The sequence below is a fragment of the Lygodium microphyllum genome, chromosome 10, assembly GCF_053477565.2.
Source record: "Lygodium microphyllum isolate KBCC chromosome 10, Lygodium_microphyllum_v1.1.10, whole genome shotgun sequence".
NCBI lineage: Eukaryota > Viridiplantae > Streptophyta > Polypodiopsida > Schizaeales > Lygodiaceae > Lygodium > Lygodium microphyllum.
This window is the reverse complement of record NC_141144.1, coordinates 134,198,068-134,222,624: the sequence shown is the minus strand read 5'-3', so window position 1 is coordinate 134,222,624 and position 24,557 is coordinate 134,198,068. Positions and strand designations below refer to the sequence as shown.

The 24,557-nt window shown below is 42.3% G+C and overlaps 1 protein-coding gene and 1 long non-coding RNA gene across 3 annotated transcripts in view; one reads left to right on the top strand and one right to left on the bottom strand.

Annotated features, from left to right (window-relative positions):
* The window catches only part of LOC148030586 (uncharacterized), a 69,664-nt gene that overhangs the window by 26,849 nt on the left and 18,258 nt on the right, over positions 1-24,557 (bottom strand). The window lies entirely within an intron of this gene.
* LOC148030587 (uncharacterized) lies at positions 13,736-23,741 on the top strand. The gene is made up of 2 exons (XM_087687097.1): positions 13,736-14,839; positions 23,404-23,741. The coding sequence occupies exons 1-2, from the start codon at positions 13,972-13,974 to the stop codon at positions 23,739-23,741; spliced, it is 1,206 nt and encodes a 401-aa protein (XP_087543223.1). The 5' UTR covers positions 13,736-13,971.

Here is a 24,557-nt window from a genome sequence, read left to right as displayed (position 1 = left end):
CACATCCAGGATCTGAGAGGGGGTGTTAGCAGTCATGTTTGTCATGCCTTGTCATCTCCTGCCTGTGAGCCTCAGTCTGAGTCAAATGAGGACTTTAGAAGCTCTGACTTGTCTATCACTTGTTTTGATGGAGGAGGTAGCTTATTCTAGAGCACTCAGTTGCATTTCAGTGCATTTTCTCCTCCAGTCGGGATTTTTATGTGCATTTCCCGGGGCAGTTTCTGCATTCTTCAACTTGCCTCACCTGCCGGACATTGTCCACCCTTTCCGGGATTTTTCTGAGCATTCTTGGCATTTTTACCAACATTAAATGCTGGTCGGATATATTTATGGCCTCAAATTTCAGGTCGGCCAATTTTTGGGTTTTTTGGCTATTTATAGCCATTTCCCACTTGGCAGTCAGTTGTATTATCATCTTCCCTCCTCCTTTGGCAGGTGCACACTCCGACTCCGTCATCTTCCTCCGTCTTCGGTACTGCCATCATCATCAACCTGATCTGGTGCCCTCACTGACGCTTCGGGCTGCGTGCAGGGACTGATCAGTCCACAGTTTTGTATTCAGCATTCATTACAGTCAGTGCAGATTTTCTTCCTTCATTTTCTGCTGTCTCTCTCTCCTCCTCTATGTTCGTGTTCTTCTTCCGTTGCGCACTCTCACAACAATATGCTCCAAAAAAGTGCATTTCATACAAGAAGAATTCAGTTTTCTTGTAATTGATAACCATCCTATGGTCACACAATTCATTGAACATAATGTCGAAGTGTCTTCTTTACTTTGCCTCGTTTTTTAAATAGACAATCACGTCATCAAAGAAAGTGCCCACAAATTCTCTATATGGCTTGAAGATACAATCTATCATTCAATTAAAAGTGCTAGGAGCATTTGTAAGTCCAAAAGGCATAACAAGAAACTCATACAATCCAAAGGCTGTCCTAAAAGCTGTCTTAGACACATCTTCTAGTCTAATGCATATTTGATAATACCCAATTTTCAAATCTATACGGCTAAATACGACTTCCCCTTGTAGTTTTCGAGGACTCCGTGAAGTTCCTCCTTGAAGAGGCTACATCAAAGTGCTAAATGAAAGTCAAAGTTTTCACCCTATCTTATACACCACTAAAGAACCCAAACTTCACTGCTTTTCCACCCTCATCATTGTCTTTTGTTGTCCCTTAGGGTGTCAAGTTGTCATACACTAGCTACTACCAAAAGGGTGCATTTGCTGAATTTACATCAAAACCCGCGCCAAACGAAGCGTTTGCGTGACCAGTATTCATTCGTTGAGCCCCATAAGCATTGGGGGATGCAAATACTATACCAAACATGCTACTTTGTGCCCCAGGCATCAAGCCAATGCTGCCATACATAGGGTTTTGCATATTTCCAGCTATACCCAAATACATTGGGCCTTGCACAGCATGCATTGGTTGCTACATACCATAGGGATTTGTGCCATACATTACTGTATGCGGTCCTCGTCCAACCATAGCATGAAAATCGTACTTACACCAAAATATCTTGGCTGCCTATCATAGCATGCATGCCCAGCTATCCAAAATCCATTGGATTGACACTTCCGTGATGGCCTTGCATTTGCATTCCTTGCCCCATAGGTATCAACTGTTTTATTTCATTAGCATCATTGAGAGCTTCAAATGAAAGGTTTGGCATTATCTTCGATACATCTTACTGTCCCAATGGTGTAAAAGACGTCTTCTTCTTCCTACCTTTGCTGTCCTCCTTTGGAGCATTCAAAAATCAAGTAAATTGAGAATTCTTCGCCAATTCAGCAAAGAGATTTGATATTGTCCTCATTCGATTCTTGAACCAGTCATCAAATTCCTCTTCACTTTGCTGGTCATCAACACCCTTACGCCCTAAAGGCCGTGCATCTTGCCCAACAGCAACGTTTTCAGCTTGTTGTCCATGGTCTAAGCCTTGTCTAAGGTCAGGCATTGCATTTCCTTCATTTCCATATGAATGTTCATATTGAGAGGCATCATCACTACTTGAGTCCATCTCACTGTATAAAGACATATTGTTGTAATTTCTCAACTGAGAGTAAAAATCATCAGTAGCACAAAGCTTTGGCTCGCAATCAAGTGCCTCAGGCCCACCAAATCAAGGGATTGATTGGTAGTCCTGGCAATGGAACCATGAAACCAACCTTCCTCCTCAGATAGGGTAGTAAATAACTTGATTAAGCACTATTTACAGCAATTAACAAATTCACAAAACTGAAATGCACACTTAATCATATAATCTTGGACATTAGATACCCTGTTAGCCCCAAAACTGGCGCCCCTTTTGATATTTATTTAACTTAATTGAAGAAAAAGTTGATGTACAATGGGATTCTCCCAATCCCTTTCAGTATTCCAACTCCCCTTGCTGTCCAAAATGACAAGCAAGTCTTCAATTTGATTTGCCCCTTGATTTGGGAAGTCTGAAACCGGTCTATAACTCACATAAAGTGGTAGTTCCATCAATTAACACCTGGTCTTTACACACACACACACATACATAAGCAGAGACCTCACTCCCTCACTCAACACTAGATTGGCCCCGAAGACCGGTGCCCCTCTCGGTATTTCTTTATCAATTAAAAGATGGAAAATTACAAAAATGATAATGTTCCAAAATACATAACCTGTGAACAATTGGTTTTCATCTCTTCTGAGCAAATCCCAACTGCATAAGAACAGTACAGTATATCCAGATCAACATCCCTTTTAGGAAAGCATTTTCTGTGACCAAAACTCAATGATTCCTGTACAGAATTGCAATCTGCAGATCTCTCACTTCACTGTTCTTACTGTCCAACATGTCCAGAATTCACTGTTCTTATAGTCCAGCATATCCTGAGTTCATTGTTCTTAATATCCAACACACTGTTCTTACTGTCCAGCATGTGCAGAATTCATTGTTCTTACTGTTTAGCATGTGACCAAAACTCAATGATTCGTGTGCAGAATTACAATCTGCACATCTCTGAATTCATTGTTCTTACTGTCCAGCATATCGTGCATTTTCTGTGACCAATACTCAATGATTCATGTGCAAAAATTCAGAGAAAACACAGAATTGTACCTTCGATGGAATCAACCCATCATGCGAAACATTTCCTCTGAGAATAGAGAGAGAGAGTTGATCAGAGGGAACAAGCTCTACCTCCGTACTTGAGTCAGAGATGTAGAAATATTCTCCTTCGCTGATTTTCTTGCAACAATCTGCCCTCAGCTCCTCAAAACTTCATTCTCCCATCTGCCCCTTATGCCTATTACGTTTTTTTTAATGCTCTCTCTCTCTCTCTTTTGGGAATTTGTGCCACATGGCATGCATATAACAATTTTCCCGTTTAAACCTTCTCGTCTAAAATTCTCCATGATTGGTGCAATATTTGACCTCGGCACAAACCACAGAATTAATCCTTGTGTAAAAACGAAGATAATGATGCAACTAGATTCTGGGATCCAAAAAATAGTAATTCCCTAAATTCTAGGGATGGTGACCCCTGCATTCCTCAAGTTGTTCTAAGCAACTTTTATCATTGTGACCACATCAAAAAGTGTAATGTGACTCAGTTACGGTGACTTTTATTCCGTGAGCATTCTCACATGTGTATCTTCTGTCTTGGCCAGGCTCATTGTCATGCACCATCTCCAGTGGCTAAGCACATAGTCCCAAACTACTAGCATTCTATTCTTCAGTGCCCATTTAATATGGAACCGGTCCTAAGGCTCAAACAAACCATTAGTCCAATTTGTTCCAATGGCTACCTCTTCTAGCCATGCAAAGGTCCTGGCCTATTCCAAGAGAACTCTAGGGGTAAGAAGCAACAGCAACAAAAGAAAAGAAAAATAAAATATGTATATAAGTAAATAAGAAAAGCAACTGTAAAAAGTGGAGGGCCTTCACCTGCTTTAATGGAGATGGAAAATGCCCCAAATCCATTAATTTCCTGGTCCCTCCACTTGAATTTGACAAAAAACACTTCAGCCCTGTTAAATCCAAGTCTTGGAGCTTTCAATTTCTGGCACACTTCCCAAGGTTGCTGCTAAACCCTAATTTTTACTGCAAATTAGAATTTACAGCAAAGAAATCTGAAATTTCTAAACCTCTGGTGATCTCAATGCTGTAATCTTCGAAGCAAGGCTATAGAAAGGCTGGGAGATGAGAGAGAATTTTGAGGAGAGAGAAAACTCAAACTTTCTTTGCGAAGAACTGAAGAAAATCTGTCATTTATTGCTGCTGCCCTATCTCAACATCTTGTAGATGTAAAGAACTAAAGTAAATCGATCATTTACTACTACTGCCCTATCTCAACAACCTATAGATGCTATCATCTGCTGTTGATTGGTCTTCGCCTACCCCTGGCTGCCTCACAAGGTCCTTCAATGGCTGCAAATCAAACCACCAATATCTCCTTTCTCTCTCTTGCAAGCTAAATACACTAAAATGTCTCTCTCCGGCCTGGAAAGGCGTTTTTCAATCTTGCATGGGCGTGTTTGACAAGTGACAGTCTTCCCAAATGGTTTTTCTAGCATTATCAATAATTAAATATCAATTTTCAGTCTTTAAATACTGATAATTAATCTAATAATTATTTTGATGCCCGGAAAAATAATCTAACTAGCCAATAATTAAATTGGCTAGGCAACTTCCATTCCCAAGTGTCTCTGCATCATCTTTAACCATCAAATTGGCATTAAGTACAATTAAGCGTCACTTCTCTAGTGTCATCAACTGACATTTATGGCCAAATGAATGACCTAGACCAGCAACTAGCACCAGATACCACCAAGTACCTATGCGGCATAACTTATAGCAACTTTTGCCTTTGACATCCCGTGATTTTCTCGAGTCTTGGGCTCGTAAATTTACTCTAATCCTAGTTACACCTCACTTGTGCAACATTCACTTAACCATGTGATTAAAAATTAATCCACATGTTAAGTGAGGTTTCAAAAATACATGCCCTCATGACAGTTGCTCTACTCAAACAACCATGGATGCTGTCACCTATAGCTTAGGACCACCAGAAAAAAACTTATGTACCCCTCTTGTATGCTATCATCCACACCAGAAGGACATTGGGCTACTGTCATCTCCTTTTGGAGGGCTCGAAACTACTGTCACATGCTATAGAACTAATTCCTAGTGGCTACAAATTACAGCATCTCCTCTCTTACAATGGCGGAAATAGACTTCCACAAGCCCCTAGAAATGTTTTCTCAGCTTGTATGGACAAGTTTTACCAAGTAGCAGCCTTCTAATCCCATTTTTCAGCATTATCCATCTTATTAAAATAATTTTTATAATATTAATTTAATAATTATTCTAATGCTCAAAAAAATAATTTCACTGGCCAATAATTAAATTGGCTAGGCCAATTTGTCTTCTAAGTATCCTTAAGCAATTATTAGCCCTTAGATTGATATTAATTAATTAACTAATATCTAGTCTCTAATGTCTCCATTGATACCAGTTGCCAATAAATTGGTCTAGGCCAAAATTTGACACTGGATACCAACTAGTACCTATTAGACATAACTTATTACAACTTTTGCAAATAGCATCAACTAATATCTGGGGGTCCTAGGTTCCACTGTGAAATAATTGATTTGGATCTCGCATGTGTAAATCACATTGGTACATTTGATTAACTTTTAATCAAATGCTATGCAAAGCAATAAAATTTCATGTCCTTGTGACAGACTCTCTTTGAGCACCTTAGAGGTGGCTTCATCACCCATTGCTTGGATATCCATGGTTCTAGTCTGATATTTCTTTGTTGTATGGACTATGATTCGACTTTATCATTGTATAATTATATTATATCAAATCACCCATCATCTAAGAGGGCATTATCAATTCAGACAACTCCTGTGTGAGTCTAAGTTATGCCAAGCATAGCTAAGCATATTAGGGATTTTATTGTGATATTTATGATGCTTATTTGAGGCATTTTATACTAACCAACTAGCATTAAATGCTAGCCAACATGCTCCTATTTTGGCATTGTTTTCTCCTATTTTTATCAAGCTCTCTCCTCTTTCAGTCATATCAGCACCACAAGTTCTATTGGAGAGAGGGAGCCAGTGCTAGTACCTACAAGCTAGTGACTTGCTATTGTATGGTCATTTTCAAGTATGACATATGGATTCCATTTTTCGAGCATTCTTTTGAGTTCTCTTCTTTGAGATGTTCTTTTGTGCTTTTCTCTTCTGTCCTTGTGTTCAACATTTTATTACAGCATCTATTTATGCTTCCGTTGCTACATCCACTTCTAAGACCATTGGAACATTCTTAGTCTTGTAGACCCTACAAATACCAATGATCTTTCACTTAATAGAATAGGGAACCCACAGTTGCACTTATACACTGTACAGATTTGTCTACACCGTATGGTTTAATTCATACTAAGAATAGCTTCTTTTTTCCTTCCTTGCAATTGTTAAGCTAAAAATGGATTATATGCTGATTAGCCACTTAAAACAGCCCCAAAACAAGCTTACTCAATTAAATTACCAAACTTTTATTAAAAAGAAATGTGATCCTAAAGAATATTTGTGTCCTATAGGCCAAACCCTAATTTGGGAGGACCCATCTATCTAAAAATAGACAAATTTCCCACCACCCACCTCAATCTAGTTTTTGCAGCTTACAAGTGCCTTCTCTTTGTTGTCCACAACCTGTTCACCGAGGATATCTCAATTCGAACTGCTGCCCACTACTTCCTATCCTCAAGCACCTACTGTCCAGCCTTCTATTGTTGTCCATGATTCATTTCAACCTATCTTCCATTGCTGAACAGCTGGTGACTAGTGCTATGAGCTGATCAGCCTGTGTTTGCAGCCACGTCATCACCTCTTGTTGCCATATAGCCACTGCAGCCTGTCACCTTGCTGCCACATGGTACACATTGCTGTGTTTTCTGCTCCCTACTGCTATACAACCCGCCACATGGCCCCTTGCCGGATGCATTTTGCAGTTTGCCCCAGTAGATCAGCTGCCAAATCATCAAATTGCTGCATTCTGCTGTCCATCTACACTAACTGTCCGTCTGTCTCACTAGTCCAGCCATCTTAGCGTTGCGTTTGCTGCTACCAAACATATTTGGAAGCTGCCTATTGCAGTTCACGATCCATCAAAGTATGGTGCATTCTTTCACTCATACTCTTTGCCCCGATCCTCGCAACGTGAGTTCAAAGATTAGTTTTCACTTTACATAGTGTGTTTGCTACATTGAGCATTATATATATTCATTCATTATTCAAATTTCATTATCTTATGTATTCATTGTCTATGTTAACCATAACCTTAATTGTGTTTCTTTGACGATCTATGTGTTTGTCATACAATTGTATTTATATTGTATAGTCGAGCATTTATTTACATGGTATCAAAGCTAGGTACTCATTGAAAAAACCTAGGCCCTTGACTGGAAAGCTCCATTTTCAAAAACAAGAACTATAGAGGAAAAATGACATCGAACACTTCCACACCAACTCAGCCTCAAAAGCAGCCTTTGCCGAGTATCGAGCAAAAGTGGATTCCACAACTTGCCCCACAAGGTTTCAACACATGTGGAGATACTTTTGACTGTGTTGGAGAGACCATTTCTTATCCTATTGCAAACAAGGAGTTGTAGTTGATCATGGCTCACAGAGCCAAAAAGATCAATGAGCTTAACAAAAGAATAGCTCTTTGACGACCGCTACTCAATAAAGGTATAATTGATTATTTATTGTTAGATGAGAATAAGTTTGATGATGTTGCAAGGCCGTTGAGACCTTCGTCACAGGGATGGACCCTCTTGTTGAAGAAAGAGATCCATAGTATGTCCCTTACTTTCAAACCATTTCATTTGCTCTGGTCCAAGGTACCGAAGTTTTGACTTTTGTTTCTACTTTCTCTTTTACTTCCCCTTCTTTGCTACATTTTAGTAAAGATCAAAATGAAGCTACCATAAGTTCATCAAGGTGAAAGTCCTCCTAACTATTTATTCTTGTATATAAATATATGAAAAGGTAATTCCAAATATGGTAATTTATCTTCTATGCATTCCACATCATCTTCATTTCAATTTTTACCACTCAATCGATAAAATCCATTTAATGCATCTTCATCTACACCCTTTACACCAAAATTTCAAAACCCATCCATCCCACCCACTGCTTCTGCTACATTAACTTTACTATTCACACCATTTACATTTCACTTTCAAACACAACATGTCACACCACACCAAGCGGTTCTTCGAACATAGGCATAGTCTTTAGAACCTCTACACCTTTCCCGGGTAGTGCTCAAGCACCTTTAGGGGAGGCTCAACCTTCACCGTAGGCATCTTTGAGATACTCATAACATGGAATACCTTCCCCTATGTACCCAAGTGTGGTCCACTTGATACCACAATTTGCTACCATGGGAATTTCCTAGTGGACCATCTCATTATGCTATTATGCCTCAGTTGACAGTTGCACAAGGTTTGAGAGTCCTTGTGTCTACTCCACATGTACCTATGGCTCCCTCTCCACCTATTCCTACCTACCCACTTTAACCCCCTCCCTAACCTTATTATTCACCTTACCCTCAAAAACCTCGCGTTCTTCATCCTCAACAAGCAAGCATGCTTTTACAAACAAGTCCCATTTTAATGGGTCTAACTATACCGCTAGGTTAAATCTGATGAGACATGTAATTGTCTTTGAAAACTTGTGGAACCTTGTCCATGTTGAGAAACCACTTCTTCAATTCATACACTTCATTTAAGATTTTGCATTGACATCCCCAAAAAGGGTTGTATCCACATTTCGGCCACTTTTTCAGTGGGCGCTCACACAGTGATGCGCCACACTGTACAACTTATGCCTATAAATAGGCAGTCACTTCATTCATTCTTCACCTCTCTCTTCAGTCATTCTTCACCACCTTCTTCAATCACCACCACTTCCCTTCTCTCACCATCCCCTTCCACTGTCCTCACGCCCCTTTAGGAGGACATTGCAGTTTATGGCCTGTGGCTGCCTTCACCCTTCCTCTTTTGCTTCAAGTGCCCTATTCTAGCATGACGCCTTGCATTTGAAGTATCTTCCACCTAGCGTCACCATCATCTACTTGGCATTGTTAGGTGTAAAGGCCCATTCACTACTCCCATGTATATATTTACTTGTACATGTGAACACACCCTTGCAAGCACTCTCTCTGCATACTCTCCACTATTGAATACACCTCCTTTGACGCACACACTACCTGAGTATTTTTGCTTGCGCCCTTCAAACTAGTGTCGGAGCTCTAGCAAGAGTGCGAACACTTTTCGAGGCTTGTACAAGTCAATCTCTACATGTATGCGTGTGCAAACAAGGAAGTCGTCACTTCAGCTTGCAAGTGGCTTCAGGCAATCAACAGGGCAAATTGTGACCAACAAGCGGCAATCAAGTGGCACCAGTATTAACCTCAGCACAATAAAAAAGCAGAAAAAGTAAAAAAGCGCAAGTCAAGACCTAAAAGAGGTGGCCCATAAGAAAATTGGACACAACGGAAGAAGCAAGAAGGGAAATGGCCGAAAATGAAAGGGGGGCCTCAAAAGCTAAGTCAAAGGCAGAAGCGCATTCTTAAATGCAAGGTGCCCCTAAAACTTTTTGTAAAAGAGCGCCAGGCTCCCTCCTATGCAAATTCTAAAGGTAGATGAGCGGTAGAAAGAAAGCTAGGAAGATAGGAGGACAATGGGAAAGAGGGCCTAGGCCACGGCCAGCCATGTAAAAAAAGGGATAAGGGGATGACCGCCCAAAAGGGATCTAGGGTTTTGTATATAAAGTTGAAAAGTGAATGAAGAGCTCATTCTTTGGTGTGTGGCAAAGTGGACTCGTCTTCTTTTCTTCTTCTCTCCTTCTTGCTTGCTTGTGCGCGCTTGAGAGAGGAAGTGTGAGTGTGAGGGAGTGAGAGAAAGTGTAAGTGTGAGAGAGTGAGTGTGTGAGGGTGAGGGATCAAGGAGAAAAAGCTCTCTATCATCTCCTCTCTTCTTCTCTTTTCTTGTCTCGCGCACAGCTATGGAGGATGGAGCTTAAAGGTGGAGACTTGAGGTTGCTTAAGCTTGCATCACGAATCGTGGAGCTACCGGTGTGCTTGAGGGAGGAGGCAACTCGTCTAGGTATCAAGGTAAGCTCACTACACCCCAGAAGGATCGAAGGTGTGTCAGCTAAAGGGGTGAGAGTGCGCAATGGCGTGCAAGGTCAAGCCGTTAGCTGAAGAGCAGAGATGAGCTGAGAGTTAGAGTAAGAGTGAACGCAAAGATAGGTGTACCGATGTGACAATACACAAAGAATAAAAGCAATGTATTTATATGTTAGGGTACATTAAGGGTGTGTTCACACCCGTAAGTCTATTTACACGAAGATGAAGGGACCTTACACCCAACAATCTTCCACTTAAAGGCCCGAAGTGGTACCTTTAAGCTAACCAACTCCCACTAAACGAATCCAATGCTCATGTTGAACCTTTGCAAGAGACTTAATGAGAACATCTGCAAGGTTATCTTGGGTTTTGACCTTAGTCAGTGTGACAAGACCATCATCCAAGACCTATCGAATAAAGTGATACCGAACATCTATGTGTTTGGTACGTGCATGGAACATGGCATTCTTAGCCAGATATACTGCACTCTGGCTATCACAACCAAGCACTGGAGTACGTGAAAAAATACCAAAATCCTGGACCAAACGGCAAAGTCAAATAGCTTCCTTAGAAGCTTCTATGAATGAAATATATTCAACCTCTGTAGTACTCAGTGTCACAATTTTCTGTAATCTTGAACACCAAGAGATAGCCCCACCAGCCAAAGTAAAAACATATCCACTGGTAGATTTCCTAGTGTCAAGATCTCCTACCATGTCTGAATCACAAAATCCCTGCAACTCTAGCGTATCCTTTCCATAGCATATATATTTTCTTGTGTACCTTTCAAGTATCTGAAGATACATTTCACTGCTTCCCAATGTGGCTTGCCACAGTTAGACATAAATCTGCTAACAACTTTCACTGCATGAGCAATGTCAGGGCAAGTTGCAACCATGGCATACATCAAAGATTCACAAGCTGATGCATAAGGTATAATATTAATGGCACTAGCAACTGCATCATCCTTAGGGCAATCAGCTTTGCTAAGCTTTGTATGTGGCGGTAAAGGCACACCAAGAGACTTAGCATCAACCATATTAAACCTATCAAGTACTTTGCCGATGTACTTGTCCTATGAGAGAAACAACAAATACTGCCCTCTGTCTCTTTTAATGCACATGCCCAAAATGTGTTCAGCTGCCCCCAAATCTTTCACAGAGAAGGCTGAACTCAGATACCTTCTAAGAGCATTCAAAGTACTCTTATGCTTTCCTGCAATCAGCATGTCATCCACATATAAAACCAGCACAATAAGGTCGCCATCATCAGCCTTTTTAGTGTATAAGCAGTAATCTGCATGACTGCATTTAAATCCATGGTTGAGCATAAAGGTATCAAATTTTTTGTACCATTGTCTAGGGGCTTATTTCAGCCCATATAAGCTACGTTTCAACTTACAAACCAAATCCTCTTTTCCTAGAATAGCAAATCATAGAGACAGGGAACGCCCGTTCCGGCACATAGGAACGGATTAACGCGTTCCGAGGGGTTTGAGCCAAGGAAACGCTGGCGAAACATTCCAGCCCGTTTCCTGGCCCGTTCCCTCCCGTTCCAATCCGTTCCCTGGCCGTTCCCTGTCTGGAACGGCCGTTCCAGCACGAGTTTTTTTAAATTTTTAACTTTTAAGTTTTAACTTTATTGTAGGCGTTTTGCGCCGTCGCCCGTTTCGCCCGTCTGTTGCCCGCGCTGTTGCCCGTCTCGAACTGCCCGTCTGTTGCCCGCGTTGTTGCCCGTTTTGCCTGCTCTACGTCGACTGCTCCCGCTCGCCTGCGCCGCTGCACTCCCGCCAAGTACCTGGTCCGCCCACTCCGCCTGCCCTACCGACTGTCCCTGCCCACTCCGCCTGCCAACTGTCCCCGCCCACTCCACCTGTTCCGCCTGCCCTGCCGACTGTCCCCGCCCAGCCGACTGTCCCCGCCCACTTCGCCTGCTCCACCTGCCCTTCCGACTGTCCCGCCGACTATCTCGCTTGCCCCGCCTGCCCCCACTACCTAGGCCCTACTCCCACCTGCTCTCGGGACTCGTCTACCTCTCCCGCCTGCCTGGCCCGCCTCTCTTGCCTGGCGTGACTCCTCCCCGCCATCAGGTGAAGTCTCGAGGATCATTATCTTGATTCTCCCCCAAATTTGGGGCATTTTGGGTCAGACGTCAGTTGTTGGTAGTTGCCCCAAAATTTGGGCCTTTCTCAAGGATTGGATTCTGGAATTTGGGACTTAAATTGGCTGCAATGTCCCCAAATTTGGGGCATTTTAAATCAGTCATTGTCCCAAATTTGGGAGCTGAAAATGTGCCAAATTTTGGGGCATTTTCAACAAGGAATTGCAGGCTGGAATGCCCCAAAATTGGGGCATTTTGAGTCTGTCATTGCCCCAAGTTTGGGAGCTGAAAATACTCCAAATTTTGGGGCATTTTCAGCAAGGGAATGCAGGCTAGAATGCCCCAAATTTGTGGCATTTTCAATAAAAGGAATGCAAGCTGAAGTAGCACCAAAGTTCTGGCGTTTTTAGCATTTCTAAAAATTTAACACACACATGTTGAAATTTTGGTTGCAAATTTCTGCAACTTTATTGAACTTTACTGATTATTTGTCACTTTTATATAGATGGCAGCATTGACATCTATGGGATCTTCATCATCCTCAGCAGGTACTTCGTCAACAACTGGACGAAGTCGAAGCACTACTTGGTCATGGTGGGATGAGGTAGATGCAGGGGTGCCATTGAGAGGTGGAGGGGCTCGCCCTTGGAAATGCAAACTTTGCCCTTATGCTCGCACTAGTGGGGCTGATAAAGTGAGAGGCTAGAGCCCATCTTCTACATGAGGAGGGGAAAGAGGTGCGTTTTTGCACCAATGTATCAATTGAGAAAAGGCAGGAGTTACTTGACCGCATAGCCACATCTATGGGGAATTCACATGCCAGGAGGATGCCAAATATAGCAGTGGATCCAACAACATGGACTCCAAGACCAACAAGGCATGGTGCTTCATGCAGAAGACCACCAGGATTAGTGGCTACGCAGCCTTCTCGTGGGCCATCAATGGCAATAGGTCGTGGTGCTAAACAGAGTTCATTGCACACTTCATGGGAACCAAAGAAAAAAGAGGAAACAGATGCAGCAGTGGCACGCTTTTATTACCATCACCATATTGCATTCAAATCAGCCAGGTCACCTTATTTTTTAAATATGGTGACAAAGATTGCAGAGTATGGACCCACATATAAGCCCCCTTCATCAGAAACTATCAGGACTACATTGCTTCAAAAGGAGAAAGTAGCCATAGAGATTGCAACAGCAAATATTCGCAATCAATGGGCAAGAAATGGAGTGACATTGATAGCAGATGGATGGAGTGACACACGCCATAGGTCCATACATGGTGTTGTTGCATATTCTCGTGGAGATGTATACTTCATTGGTAGTCATGATGCTTCAGAGACTGAAAAAAGTGCAGATGTATTGGCATCCGAGTGGTGCGAGGCAGTGCAGGCTATTGGGGCAGAAAATGTAGTGCAGTTTGTGGCAAATAGTGAACCTACAAACAGGGCAGCAGGAAACATTTTAATGGCAATGTATCCACATATCACCTTTAGTCCATGCATGGCGCATTGCTTGAATAACTTGTTGAAGGATATTGGGGACTTGCCATGGATTGCATCTCTTGTTGCAAAAGGCAACAAGATTATCACATTTATATGTAATCATTAGTACTTGCATGCTGAGTTTCGCAAGAGAAGTGACAAAGAACTTCTTAAATACTCGGATACACGATTTGCATATAACTTTCTTATGCTTGGTCGATTGCACTATTGCAAAGGTGCAATTAGGGAGCTATTTGCTAGTGATGAGTATGAAAATTGGACTGGGGCTGCCACTGCTACTGCTGTGTTATGTAATGCATATGTTTCTGATAGAGATTTTTGGGATGAGGTTAATCGCACCAACCAAATGGTTGATCCTATTATACACATGTTGAGGCTTGCAGATGGCATGGATCCATGCATTGGGAAGATGTATGAAGGTATGGATCGCATGATTGAGAGGTTGGAGAGTTTGGAACCAAATGCAGATAGGTATGAGCAAATCAAGGAGTTATGCATCAGCAGATGGAATGAGTATGACTCTCCTATGCATGCTGCAGCATATGTGCTTAATCCTGAGTTTCAAGGAAAGATGCAAGAAAGAGACCTTGAGGTGGTCAAGGCTTGGAACACATTGCTTGCAAGGCTTTATCCTAGCCGTGAAATGCAACGCAAAATTAAAAATCAGCTCTCTGTATATCGACAAACATTAGGGATCTTTGGTACAGAGGATGCACTAGAGGACAGGACAAATATTGGGGCTGCTTTATGGTGGGAGGACTACGGGGCAGAAACTCCAGAGTTGCAGAGTTTGGCTATTTGTATTCTTAGCCAAACAATTAGCTCTTCTTGTTTAGAGCAACTATGGAGCTCATTCAATCACATTCACTCAAAGAAGAGAAATCGTCTTGGTACAATGAAGACGAATGACCTAGTTTATGTGAGCTCCAATCTTCACTTGCTAGCTCGTACATTAGTTGCAAAGGCTGATTCTTTTATATGTTGGGAAAAAGATGACGATGATGATGATGGTGATGATGATGGGCAGAATGTTGTTCAGCAGGATGAGCATTCAGGCACAGTGGAGCCATCTTCCATGAATCAGAGCACTTAGTAGCTAGCCTTTTGGAACTTTAGAGTATTGACTTGGAAATTGGAGCTCTTGTAACTTGGATCTTTACTATTTAGGCTTTAAATTTTACTGTTTAGTGCATATTTTGTGTTTTTGCAATGCACACTTGTTGCCAGTTGGACTTATGCAACATTGTTGATTACAATGTTGAATTATGAATGCGACAATCCATTGCTGGTTACAATGTTTTGAATCTTTATTATTGTTGAAAGTTGAAACTTGATTATTATGTCTCTAGAGTCTAATTTCGTGAATTATAATTTATGGTTGATATGATCTGTCTCTCTAGATTCTAAGACAAGTGTTGACTCTCTCTCTCTCTCTCTCTCTCTCTCTACATATATATATATATATATATATATATATATATATATATATATATATATATATATATATATATATATATATATATATATATCGTTCCCTCCGTTCCCGTTCCCTCGCTTTGGGCATTCCCCCCGTTCCAGGGGGTCCCGTTCCCGTTCCCGTTCCCGTTCCCCGTTCTTGGTAACTATGTAGTAAATCCTTCTGCCTATTTCATGTACAACTCTTCATCCAAGTCACCATGAAGAAAAGCAGTCTTCACATCCATCTGATCCAACTCTAAATCCAAGGATGCAGTGAGAGCAAACAAAACACGGAGCGTAGTCATCTTCACCACTGGTGAAAAGACCTCCTTCCTTCCTTTTGTGTATAGCCCTTAGCAACAAACCGCGCCTTATACTTGGGCTTCCCATCAATACATTTCACTTTGTAAACCCAATTATTAGGAATAGCTTTCCTATCCTTGGGCAAAGATACAAGCTTCCATGTGTTATTTGCATATAGAGACTTCATCTCTCCTTGCATAGCAAGCTCCCACTTTCTCTTGTTTTCACATGACTGTGCCCCTTTAAATGTCAGAGGCTCACCCTCATTAGTCAACAAAATGCAATCTAAAGATGGCCGAAACCTCTGTGGCTGCCTTCTCGCATGTGTAGACCGTCGTACCCAATGATCTGTATTATCAGGCAGTGGGCCTACATCCTGAGGAAGGTGCACACCATCACCAGGTGGCTGATTTTCACCATTTTCTTGCTACTGTAATCTGTTTTCAGCATGTTCTTCTTGCTGTCCTATTTCATCCTGTGCTTCTATTTGCTGTCCATGATCTTCTAGTTGTAGCACAATAGGTTGCTGCTCATTTTCAGCATCAAAAGGGACAGAATTTTCAGCTAATGGCTGCTGAATGGCTAGCTGTTCATGCTGAAATTTGACCTTCTTTTTGTCAAGATCACCATGTGTAGCATTTTTCAGCAACTTTGCCTCATTAAATACTACATCTCGGCTACATATTATCTTCCTGCCCTAAGGAAGCCAAACTCTATAACCCATCTCTCCCTCATCTCCATATCCCATGAAGATGCCCTTGATAGATTTCATGTCTAGTTTGGCCCTCTATTCTACAGGTACATGCACAAAGGCATCACAACCAAAGACATGCAAATGGTCATATGAAGCAGGTTTGCCAGACCAAACCTCTTCAGAAATGCCATTTTCTGATGCATGATACATGAACTGCAGTTTTAAGAGCCTCTCCCCAAAACTACTGCGGGAGATTAGCTGTGGACAGCATGCATCTAACTCTCTCACAAAGTGTGAAGTTAAATCTTTTATCCACGCCATTTGATGCAAGATTATAAGGGGCTGTCAACTCCCTCTTAATGCCATGCATCTCACAAAACTTGTTAAATTCTTTTGAGACATACTCACCCCTATTATCTGCTCTTATGGCTCTCAACTTAAGCCCTTTTTGTGTGGTAACAAAAGCATAAAACTTTTAAAAGAATCCAACACTTCCTTTTTGCTCTGAAGTGCATACACCCATGATTTTCTACTGAAATCATCAATGAAAGTAATAAAGTACCATGCATCCCCATATGAATTAACAAGCATAGTGCACACATCAGAGTGTACTAGGTCAAGAGCATTAGACTGCTTAACGACACCAGAGTAATAAGGAGACTTCACTTGTTTTCCATATAAGCAATCATTACAAAATTCGATACCAGAGCCTTTTACATCAAATCTCCCTAGAGAGGAGAGAACCTGAAGGCCTTTCTGGCTCATATGACCAAGTATTTTGTGCCAAAGCTTCATCTGTGAATGGACTTCAGCCACAACCAAGAACTTGCCAAGTGTTGAGAATAAAGGCCTCGTGCCTTTTAAATGTACTCGGGTGTGAATACACCCTTAGCACTTGTACTTACACATATATATCTATCTAAAAACCCAAAGGTACACTCTCGTCATTGTACCTACAAACGTGCTCACTCTCAACTCTGCTCTATCTCACTCTCTCTGTCTCTCACAGTGCGTGGCAATTGTCTGTCTCGATCTCTGTGTCTAACCCGTCACTACAAACTGGTATCAGAGCAAGCAAGAGACACCTCAGCAGTTGCAAGATTCTCAAGTGGGTTTGTGAGCAAAAGAGACAAACGATTGGTTCAGAATACGAAGAGCAGCAACAGTCGACTGTAGTTGACGTGAACCACTAGGTGTGACGGACAGCAGCTGACGTGCGACCAGCGTGCAGTACAAGCGACGTTGCAGACCAGGTGACGACTACTGGACTAGTGACGACCAGCAATCGCAACCAGGTTAGGCGACATGACGGTCGGGCTGCACGAGTGACAAGACGTCACGCGACCTGACTGCACGGACGACGGGCAGGTCAACAATTCAATATTTTTTTTAAATCAGAAATTTTTCAGTCTGATTTACCTCCTCTCCTCCGAGTGTTCACACAAGCAAGGACAAGGTGCAAATCTATGAAGGTGTAGGCCCAAAAATTTAGGGCTTTTCCCAAATTTGGGGAATTTGATGCAAAACAAGCAAATCTGTCTCATAAATTGCAGGAATATGTGACATTTTGTCCCCGACATTTGGGGCTTTTCATGTACATGCATAAATTGGGCTGAAATTTACCCAATTTCTCAACATTGATGCACATTGGACCCCGTGCAATTTGGGGATTTTGCAGTTTAGGCAAAATTGGTGCAGCATTTGGTCAGTTTATGTAAATGCAGGTTGAATTCCACGCAATTTGGACATCAACACTTGGTAAAATTTGGGGGTTTTGCTAAAGTTTCTCTATTTTGGCAAAATTGGCCTGTTCTATGCATGACAGAGAAATGCAGATGTGTGTTTGATGCTTTGAGCACAAAATTTTGGGGCTTTTGACTATTCCTATCAAATTTTATGCCCGTGGGTACATGTACAACAGAAATTGCAGCTAAAATTTGGGATTTCTCATGTAATGTTGAATAATGTTGTAACACATGGTTTGGTGCTTCTGAAAATTTATTTACAGATCTGAAATCTGTGCTTCTACATGGTCATTTATTGCTGGTTGGTACTTGTTTGTACCTTGGTCACTAGGGTGACAGTTTTGGGCCTGCATTTGCTGTTTTTTGGTCGCATTTGGGCTGAAAATCATGGCTGGCAGCAATGACAGCAGTAGACTGATGCACAGAAAGAAGCTTGAAGGCGCACATAACTTTGCACTTTGGCAAAAGCAGTGCTACAATATCCTGTTGCAAAAGAAGCAGGCAAAGCTGATCAAAACCAAAGGGGCAAAGCCCGTAGACATGGAACAGGACGATTGGGATGAGTTAAATGAGCTTGCACGCTCAACCATAGAGCTATCGATTTTTGATACCTTGCTCTTCAACATTGAAGGTTTGGATTTTGCATATGCTATATGGACTAGACTGGAAGAACTGTATGCACAAAAGAGTGCTGCAAGCAAAGTGTAATGACAGAAAAAGCTTATGGATTTGCGTATGAAAGAGGGTACAGCAATGTCTACTCACTTGAGTGAGTTTAACTCCATATTCAGTCAGCTGGTTGCCTTGAAGTTCATGATTGATGAGGAATTTAAGGCTACTTTCTTGCTTTGCACTTTACCAGAGAGTTGGGATAGATTCAGGACTGCTATGAGCAATTCTAATGTAATCATTTTGTATGTTGATGTAGAGAGTGCTCTACTTATGGAAGAGATGAATCGGCAGAACAATGCATCCAATAAGTCTTCCAATGCTTTGCATACTAGGGGCAAATCGCAGCAAAAGGGCAAAAATGATCGCAAGGGACACAGTAAATCACATGGCAAAGATATTGACTGTCATCATTGTGGCAAGAAGGGTCACTTTAAATGTGATTGCTACAAATGGAAGAAAGAGAAAGGAAAAGGCAAGAAGACAGATGATAGCAAGGAAGAGAAGAAGGACAGTCAACCTAAGAAGAGCAGTGTAAAAATTGAAGAGGTGAATGTAGTCAATCATGATAGTGATAGTGAGAGTGGGAGTAATGTACTCTTTGTCTCTTCACATTTTGGTGCACATGCTTTACTTGCAGATACAGATGATGACATGTATACCTAGATTCTCGATTCAGGTGCTTCCTTTCATGTCACCCCTCATCGTGAGTGGTTTTCTGCCTATACAGGGGGTCGACATGGTGTTGTCCATCTTGGGGACAACTATGCATGTGAGATTGCAGGTATTGGCAGTGTGCAGTTACAATTCCAGCATGGCTCTGTCTTTACACTTCAGCATGTGCGGCATGTACCTCAGCTCAAGAAGAGCTTCATTAGCACAGGACAGCTGGATGATGATGGTTTTCATACCACCTTTGGTGATGGAAAATCGAAGATCTCTAAGGCATCTAGGGTTATTGCCAGAGGTTGCAAGAGTGATACTTTGTATCCACTTCATGTATCTAGTGTGCGTGACCATGTTGTTGCCATGACCGAACAGCCAAGCGTTTCTTTGTGGCATGGCCGGTTGGGACACATGAGTCAAACAGGAATGAAAGTGCTTTCTCGTTTGGGTTACTTGCCTTGTCTTCATTATGCTGATTTTGAGCATTGTGATCATTGCATTTATGGCAAACATGCACAAACGTCTCACAAAAAGTCTCTTTCTTTGAAACCTTCTTCTCTAGAGTTAGTACATTTGGATGTATGTCAAATGCCAGGATTATCTTTAGGAGAAAGAAATACTTTGTCACCTTTGTCAATGATGCTACACAGAAAGTATGGGTTTACCCTATTCGTAGCAAGCATGAAGTGCTTGACAAGTTTAAAAAATTCTTGGCATTGGCTGAAAATCAGACAGATAAGACACTTAAGCGCCTTCACGTCGACATCCTAGCCTTTGGCAACAGTCCACATTACCAAGCGTCAATGATTTCATCACTCGTCTATTACAAGGGCTGCTAGGACTTGCGTTTTGCCAACTTCGCTCTCCATCACCTGGCAACACTCCTCTGTCTCAAGGATTGCTAGGACCTAGGTTTTTACAGCATGGCTCCTCCTCCATCACCAGGCCTTATTCGTTTATCACAGGGGCTGCTAGGACCTGCGTTTTTGCAACCTGGCTCCTTCTCCATCACATGGCATCACTCATATATCATAGAGGCTATTGGGACCTGCGTTTTTGCAACCCAGCTCATCCTCCTGTAAAGAAATGCCCTAATACAGAAACATAAACGGAAATCATACGACAAAGCATAGACTAATAAAATAACACTGTTAGGGTTAGGGTAACTCAGAGACAATGAACACAGTAAATAAATGAATTGATATAGCTACTGAATAATACAATGCTCATACGGCAAACACACTATGCAGTGAATGAATATTGAACATCGAACTCCTATATCTCAAGGATCAAGGCAAGGGTTATGAGCTAGAGAGTGTGTCGTACTCTGAATGGATCCCGAATCGCGGCAAGATAGTCTCCGAGTATCGAACACCAGCAAATGCAGAAGTGAGAAACTGGATCTAATGCAGACAACAGTGAGGAGAGAGAAAGACTAAAAACGCAGACAACAGGTGAGAGAAAGACTAAAAATGCACGCAGGACAACTTGCAGGAGAGAGAAAGACTAAAAAGGCAAGCAGTGGATGAGAGAAAGACTAAAAACGCAGGTAGGACAGCTTGCAGGAGAGAGAAAGACTAAAAACGTAGGCAAGACAGCCTGCAGGAGAGAGAAAGACTAAAAACGAAGCCAGCAGGACTATGATGATGTGGCAGACTGTACGGCAACAGATCTGCACAGGAATAACAGTCGACTAGCTGGAATCAACTCCAAACTACGTGAAGAGGGTTGGAAATCAAGCACCAACTGATGGGGACAACAATGAACAGCTTCGGCTAAGATATCCTCCACGAAAGGGGTGTGGGCAGCAAGTTGAAAATACCTGAAATCTGCAAAAACGAGATTAGAGAAGAGTGGAGGGTTGGCTGTCTATTTATAGAAAATTAGGGTTCTAGATCCTCTCCCACTTAACTCTCTCGATCCACTCTCCATTTTAGGGTTTTGGCTAAAATAAGCTTAAAATAAGTATGTTTTGGGGCTGTTGAGTAGCTAAGTGCATTTATTAGCACAACACCCCCTCTCAAGCCCAAAATAGGGCTAAAAAAGTGGACCAGTCTAAATTTTAATTTACCCCAAGGCGTCCCACCCCAAAGCAACCAGGGCATCGGACAAAGGATGCACGTCGGCTGCCCAGTGGCCTACCAAGACTACAAAGGCGATGGTTATCTTACCAAGGGAGCCCAAGTGATCGCCCCAAAGAGGCCAGGGCATCGCACCAAGGGTGCTCGGCAACTGCCCAAGGGCCTACCAAGTCCTACAAAGGCAGATGAAAACAACAATGGACTTTTTTTTTTGTGGTTGTTTGAAAAGTGTTTTGAAAATACATAAGTAATATAGGGTTAGCATTCGATTAAGTGACAGATAGAAACCCAAGTCATTCACAAAACTAGCAAGCCAATCTCTCACACTGACTAGGATAAGTGTCTAAGGATGATAAAAGTGAGTGTATGTGTCAATCATGTGGTGAATATGGGGAGAGGCAAAAAAGATGATGGCGGGCTTAGCAAGACAAGCAAAACAAGCAAGCAAGCAAGGATAGGGAAACTACCTTTAGGAGAACTGCCATGTGTTATCCCACGAATATGGTGGATCCTAAAGTCGACCACTCCAAAAGACCGAAGAGAGATAAATACGCACAGATGCATATTTACATGAACAGAATGCCAATGCATGGGGTAATGCAAAGGGAGATGCAAGATGTAATGTTCATGCAATATGTTATGCAACGGTACCACTTAGATAGTGCCCTCGCACAGAAATTGTTCACTTGTCCAAGTGCCCTTTTACAATCAGGTCATCCTGACAGTGTGGATGAAGTTACAAATGTCCATAATACAACACAAAAGAATAAATGAATGTAATGTCTAAAAACTGTAAGCATCATCACTGTTACGATCAAGAGTACAAGCCGCCCCATCTCAAACTGGAAGGGAAAGCAAGAGGAAAGCACCCTCTCCCCCGTCCAGCTGAAGAAGTAAGGGAGGGTATACCCTGTCAAAAGATAACGTACCAGCAAGACAATAGGGTTGGCGAGGAGGAACACGGAGTGAACTCAGCAAATATAGAGAAGAGAAGAGAAGAGATAAGAAACTCTGATGAATGGAATGATAAAGACCTGAATCATGGAGTAAATGTGATATAAGGGAACAAGGGTACCATAGCACAAGGAAGATGATGAAAACAGCCACGAACCACGAACCACAATGTCCTCCTGAAGGGGTGTGAGGATAGTGGAGAGGCTGGAGAGAAGAGATGACAGACTAAATGAATCAGCCGTAAGGAATGAATGAGAGAGTGGCCTATAAATAATCACAGTCAGTCTAGGATGGCATCCCTTTTTGGGGCTGCAAACCCTAACCGCAAAACGCAGAAACACAAACTGCGGGTGAAGGGTGAAGGGTGAAGGGTTTCTCAACACCCCCTCTCAGGCCCAAAAAGGGAAACAAGAGAAGAGTGAGGTGGAGATGCAATGCTATATGCTGAAGAATGCTCATGCAATAGGTGCCACTTGGACAGTGTCTCTCGTGGGAAAATTGTTCACTTGCCCAAGTGCCCTAGTACAAAGATGATGAAAGCATGCAATGCATAGGAGGAATGTCGAACTTTGTGTGGTGTCGAGAACCATAAGGATATGCCCGTACTTGATCTCGAGAGGTGGCTCCATGCTAGCCAAGGGACAAAGGCAAGAAAAAGAGGAGGACCCCTAAGATCCAAGATTTCCACCGAAAAGGAAACCTGCAGTAAAGACCAATAGATAGAGTGAACTGGAGAACCCGAAACACAACCTCAAGAGAGAAGCCACTAGCTTCGTGCATCCTGTTGGGAATAAAGGCCTCATGCCTTTTAAATGTGCTCAGGTGTGAACACATCCTTAGCACTTGTACTTACACATATATATCTATCTAAAAACCTAAAGATACACACTCGTCATTGTACCTAAAAACGTGCTCACTCTCTACTTTGCTCTCTCTCTCTCTCTGACTCTCACTACGCGTAACGACTGTCTGCCTCGATCTCCATGACAAACCCGTCACTACAAACTGGTATCAGAGCCCAGGTGCTCAACACTCCATCAATCTTGCAGGAGTAAACGACAGAGTTGGAGTTGCAAGTTGGGCTGCAGGCATCGTGGGCGACAGGACTGACGAAGTCCAAGTCAACGGACTGTTGGACGAGATGCGACAGGTCATGAATAGGCGGCAGTCGCCAGTCAAGCAGAGCGGGCAGCAGAGTCGACGAGGACTAATGAGCAACAAAGTTGGCGAGGACCAACGAGCAGGCAGTCGACGGACAAGTCCAGCGGATGGCGCATGCAGCAGTCGTCGCAACAGGGTACGCGGGCACCAAACACGCCACGCCAGCGATCAAACGCCAGCGCGTGGGGTCACGGGATGGCTGTCGGGTAGGCGACGTGATGCCTGACATGGACGTCGGTCAACGGACCCCCCATCACGTTTTAATTTTTTCTTTTTTTTTCAAAGGAAAAATCAGATTCTACCTCTTTCTTGACGAGGTTTCGCGCGGCAAGCACAAAATCTCAGATCTATGCAAAATTGGCCCAGAAATTTGGGGCTTTTCCCGAATTTGGGAATCTCAACACAGAATTGGACAATCTGACTCAGAAATTGCAAAGTCGGTGCACATTTGCTCGGGAATTTTTGGGGTTTTCACATTTTAGTGAAATTCTTTCAATTTCACTGAAATTAGTGCACATAAGACTTGAAAATTTTGGGGGTTTGTCTAGATTTGATGCAAGCAAGATGCAACAGTGATATCTGTCTCGGAAATTGCAGGAATTTGTGACATTTTGTCTCCGAGATTTGGGGCTTTTAATGTACATGCGCAAATTGGGCTGAAATTTACCCAATTTCTCGACATTAATGCACATTGGACCCCGTGCAATTTGGGGCTTTTGCAGTTTGGGCAAAATTTGTGCAGCATTTGGTCATTTTATGTACATGCAAGTTGAATTCCACGCAATTTGGACATCAACACTTGGTAAAATAAGGGGGTTTTGCTGAAATTGCTCTATTTTTGCAAAATTGGATTGTTCTATGCATGACAGAGAAAATGCATATGTGTGTTTGATGCTTTGAGCACAAAATTTTGGGGCTTTTGACCATTTGTGTCAAATTTTATGCCCATGGGTACATATACAACAGAAATTGCAGCTGAAATTTTGGGATTCCTCATGTAATGTGATGTATATGCCCTTGCAACAGCTGTAATCAGTTGGAT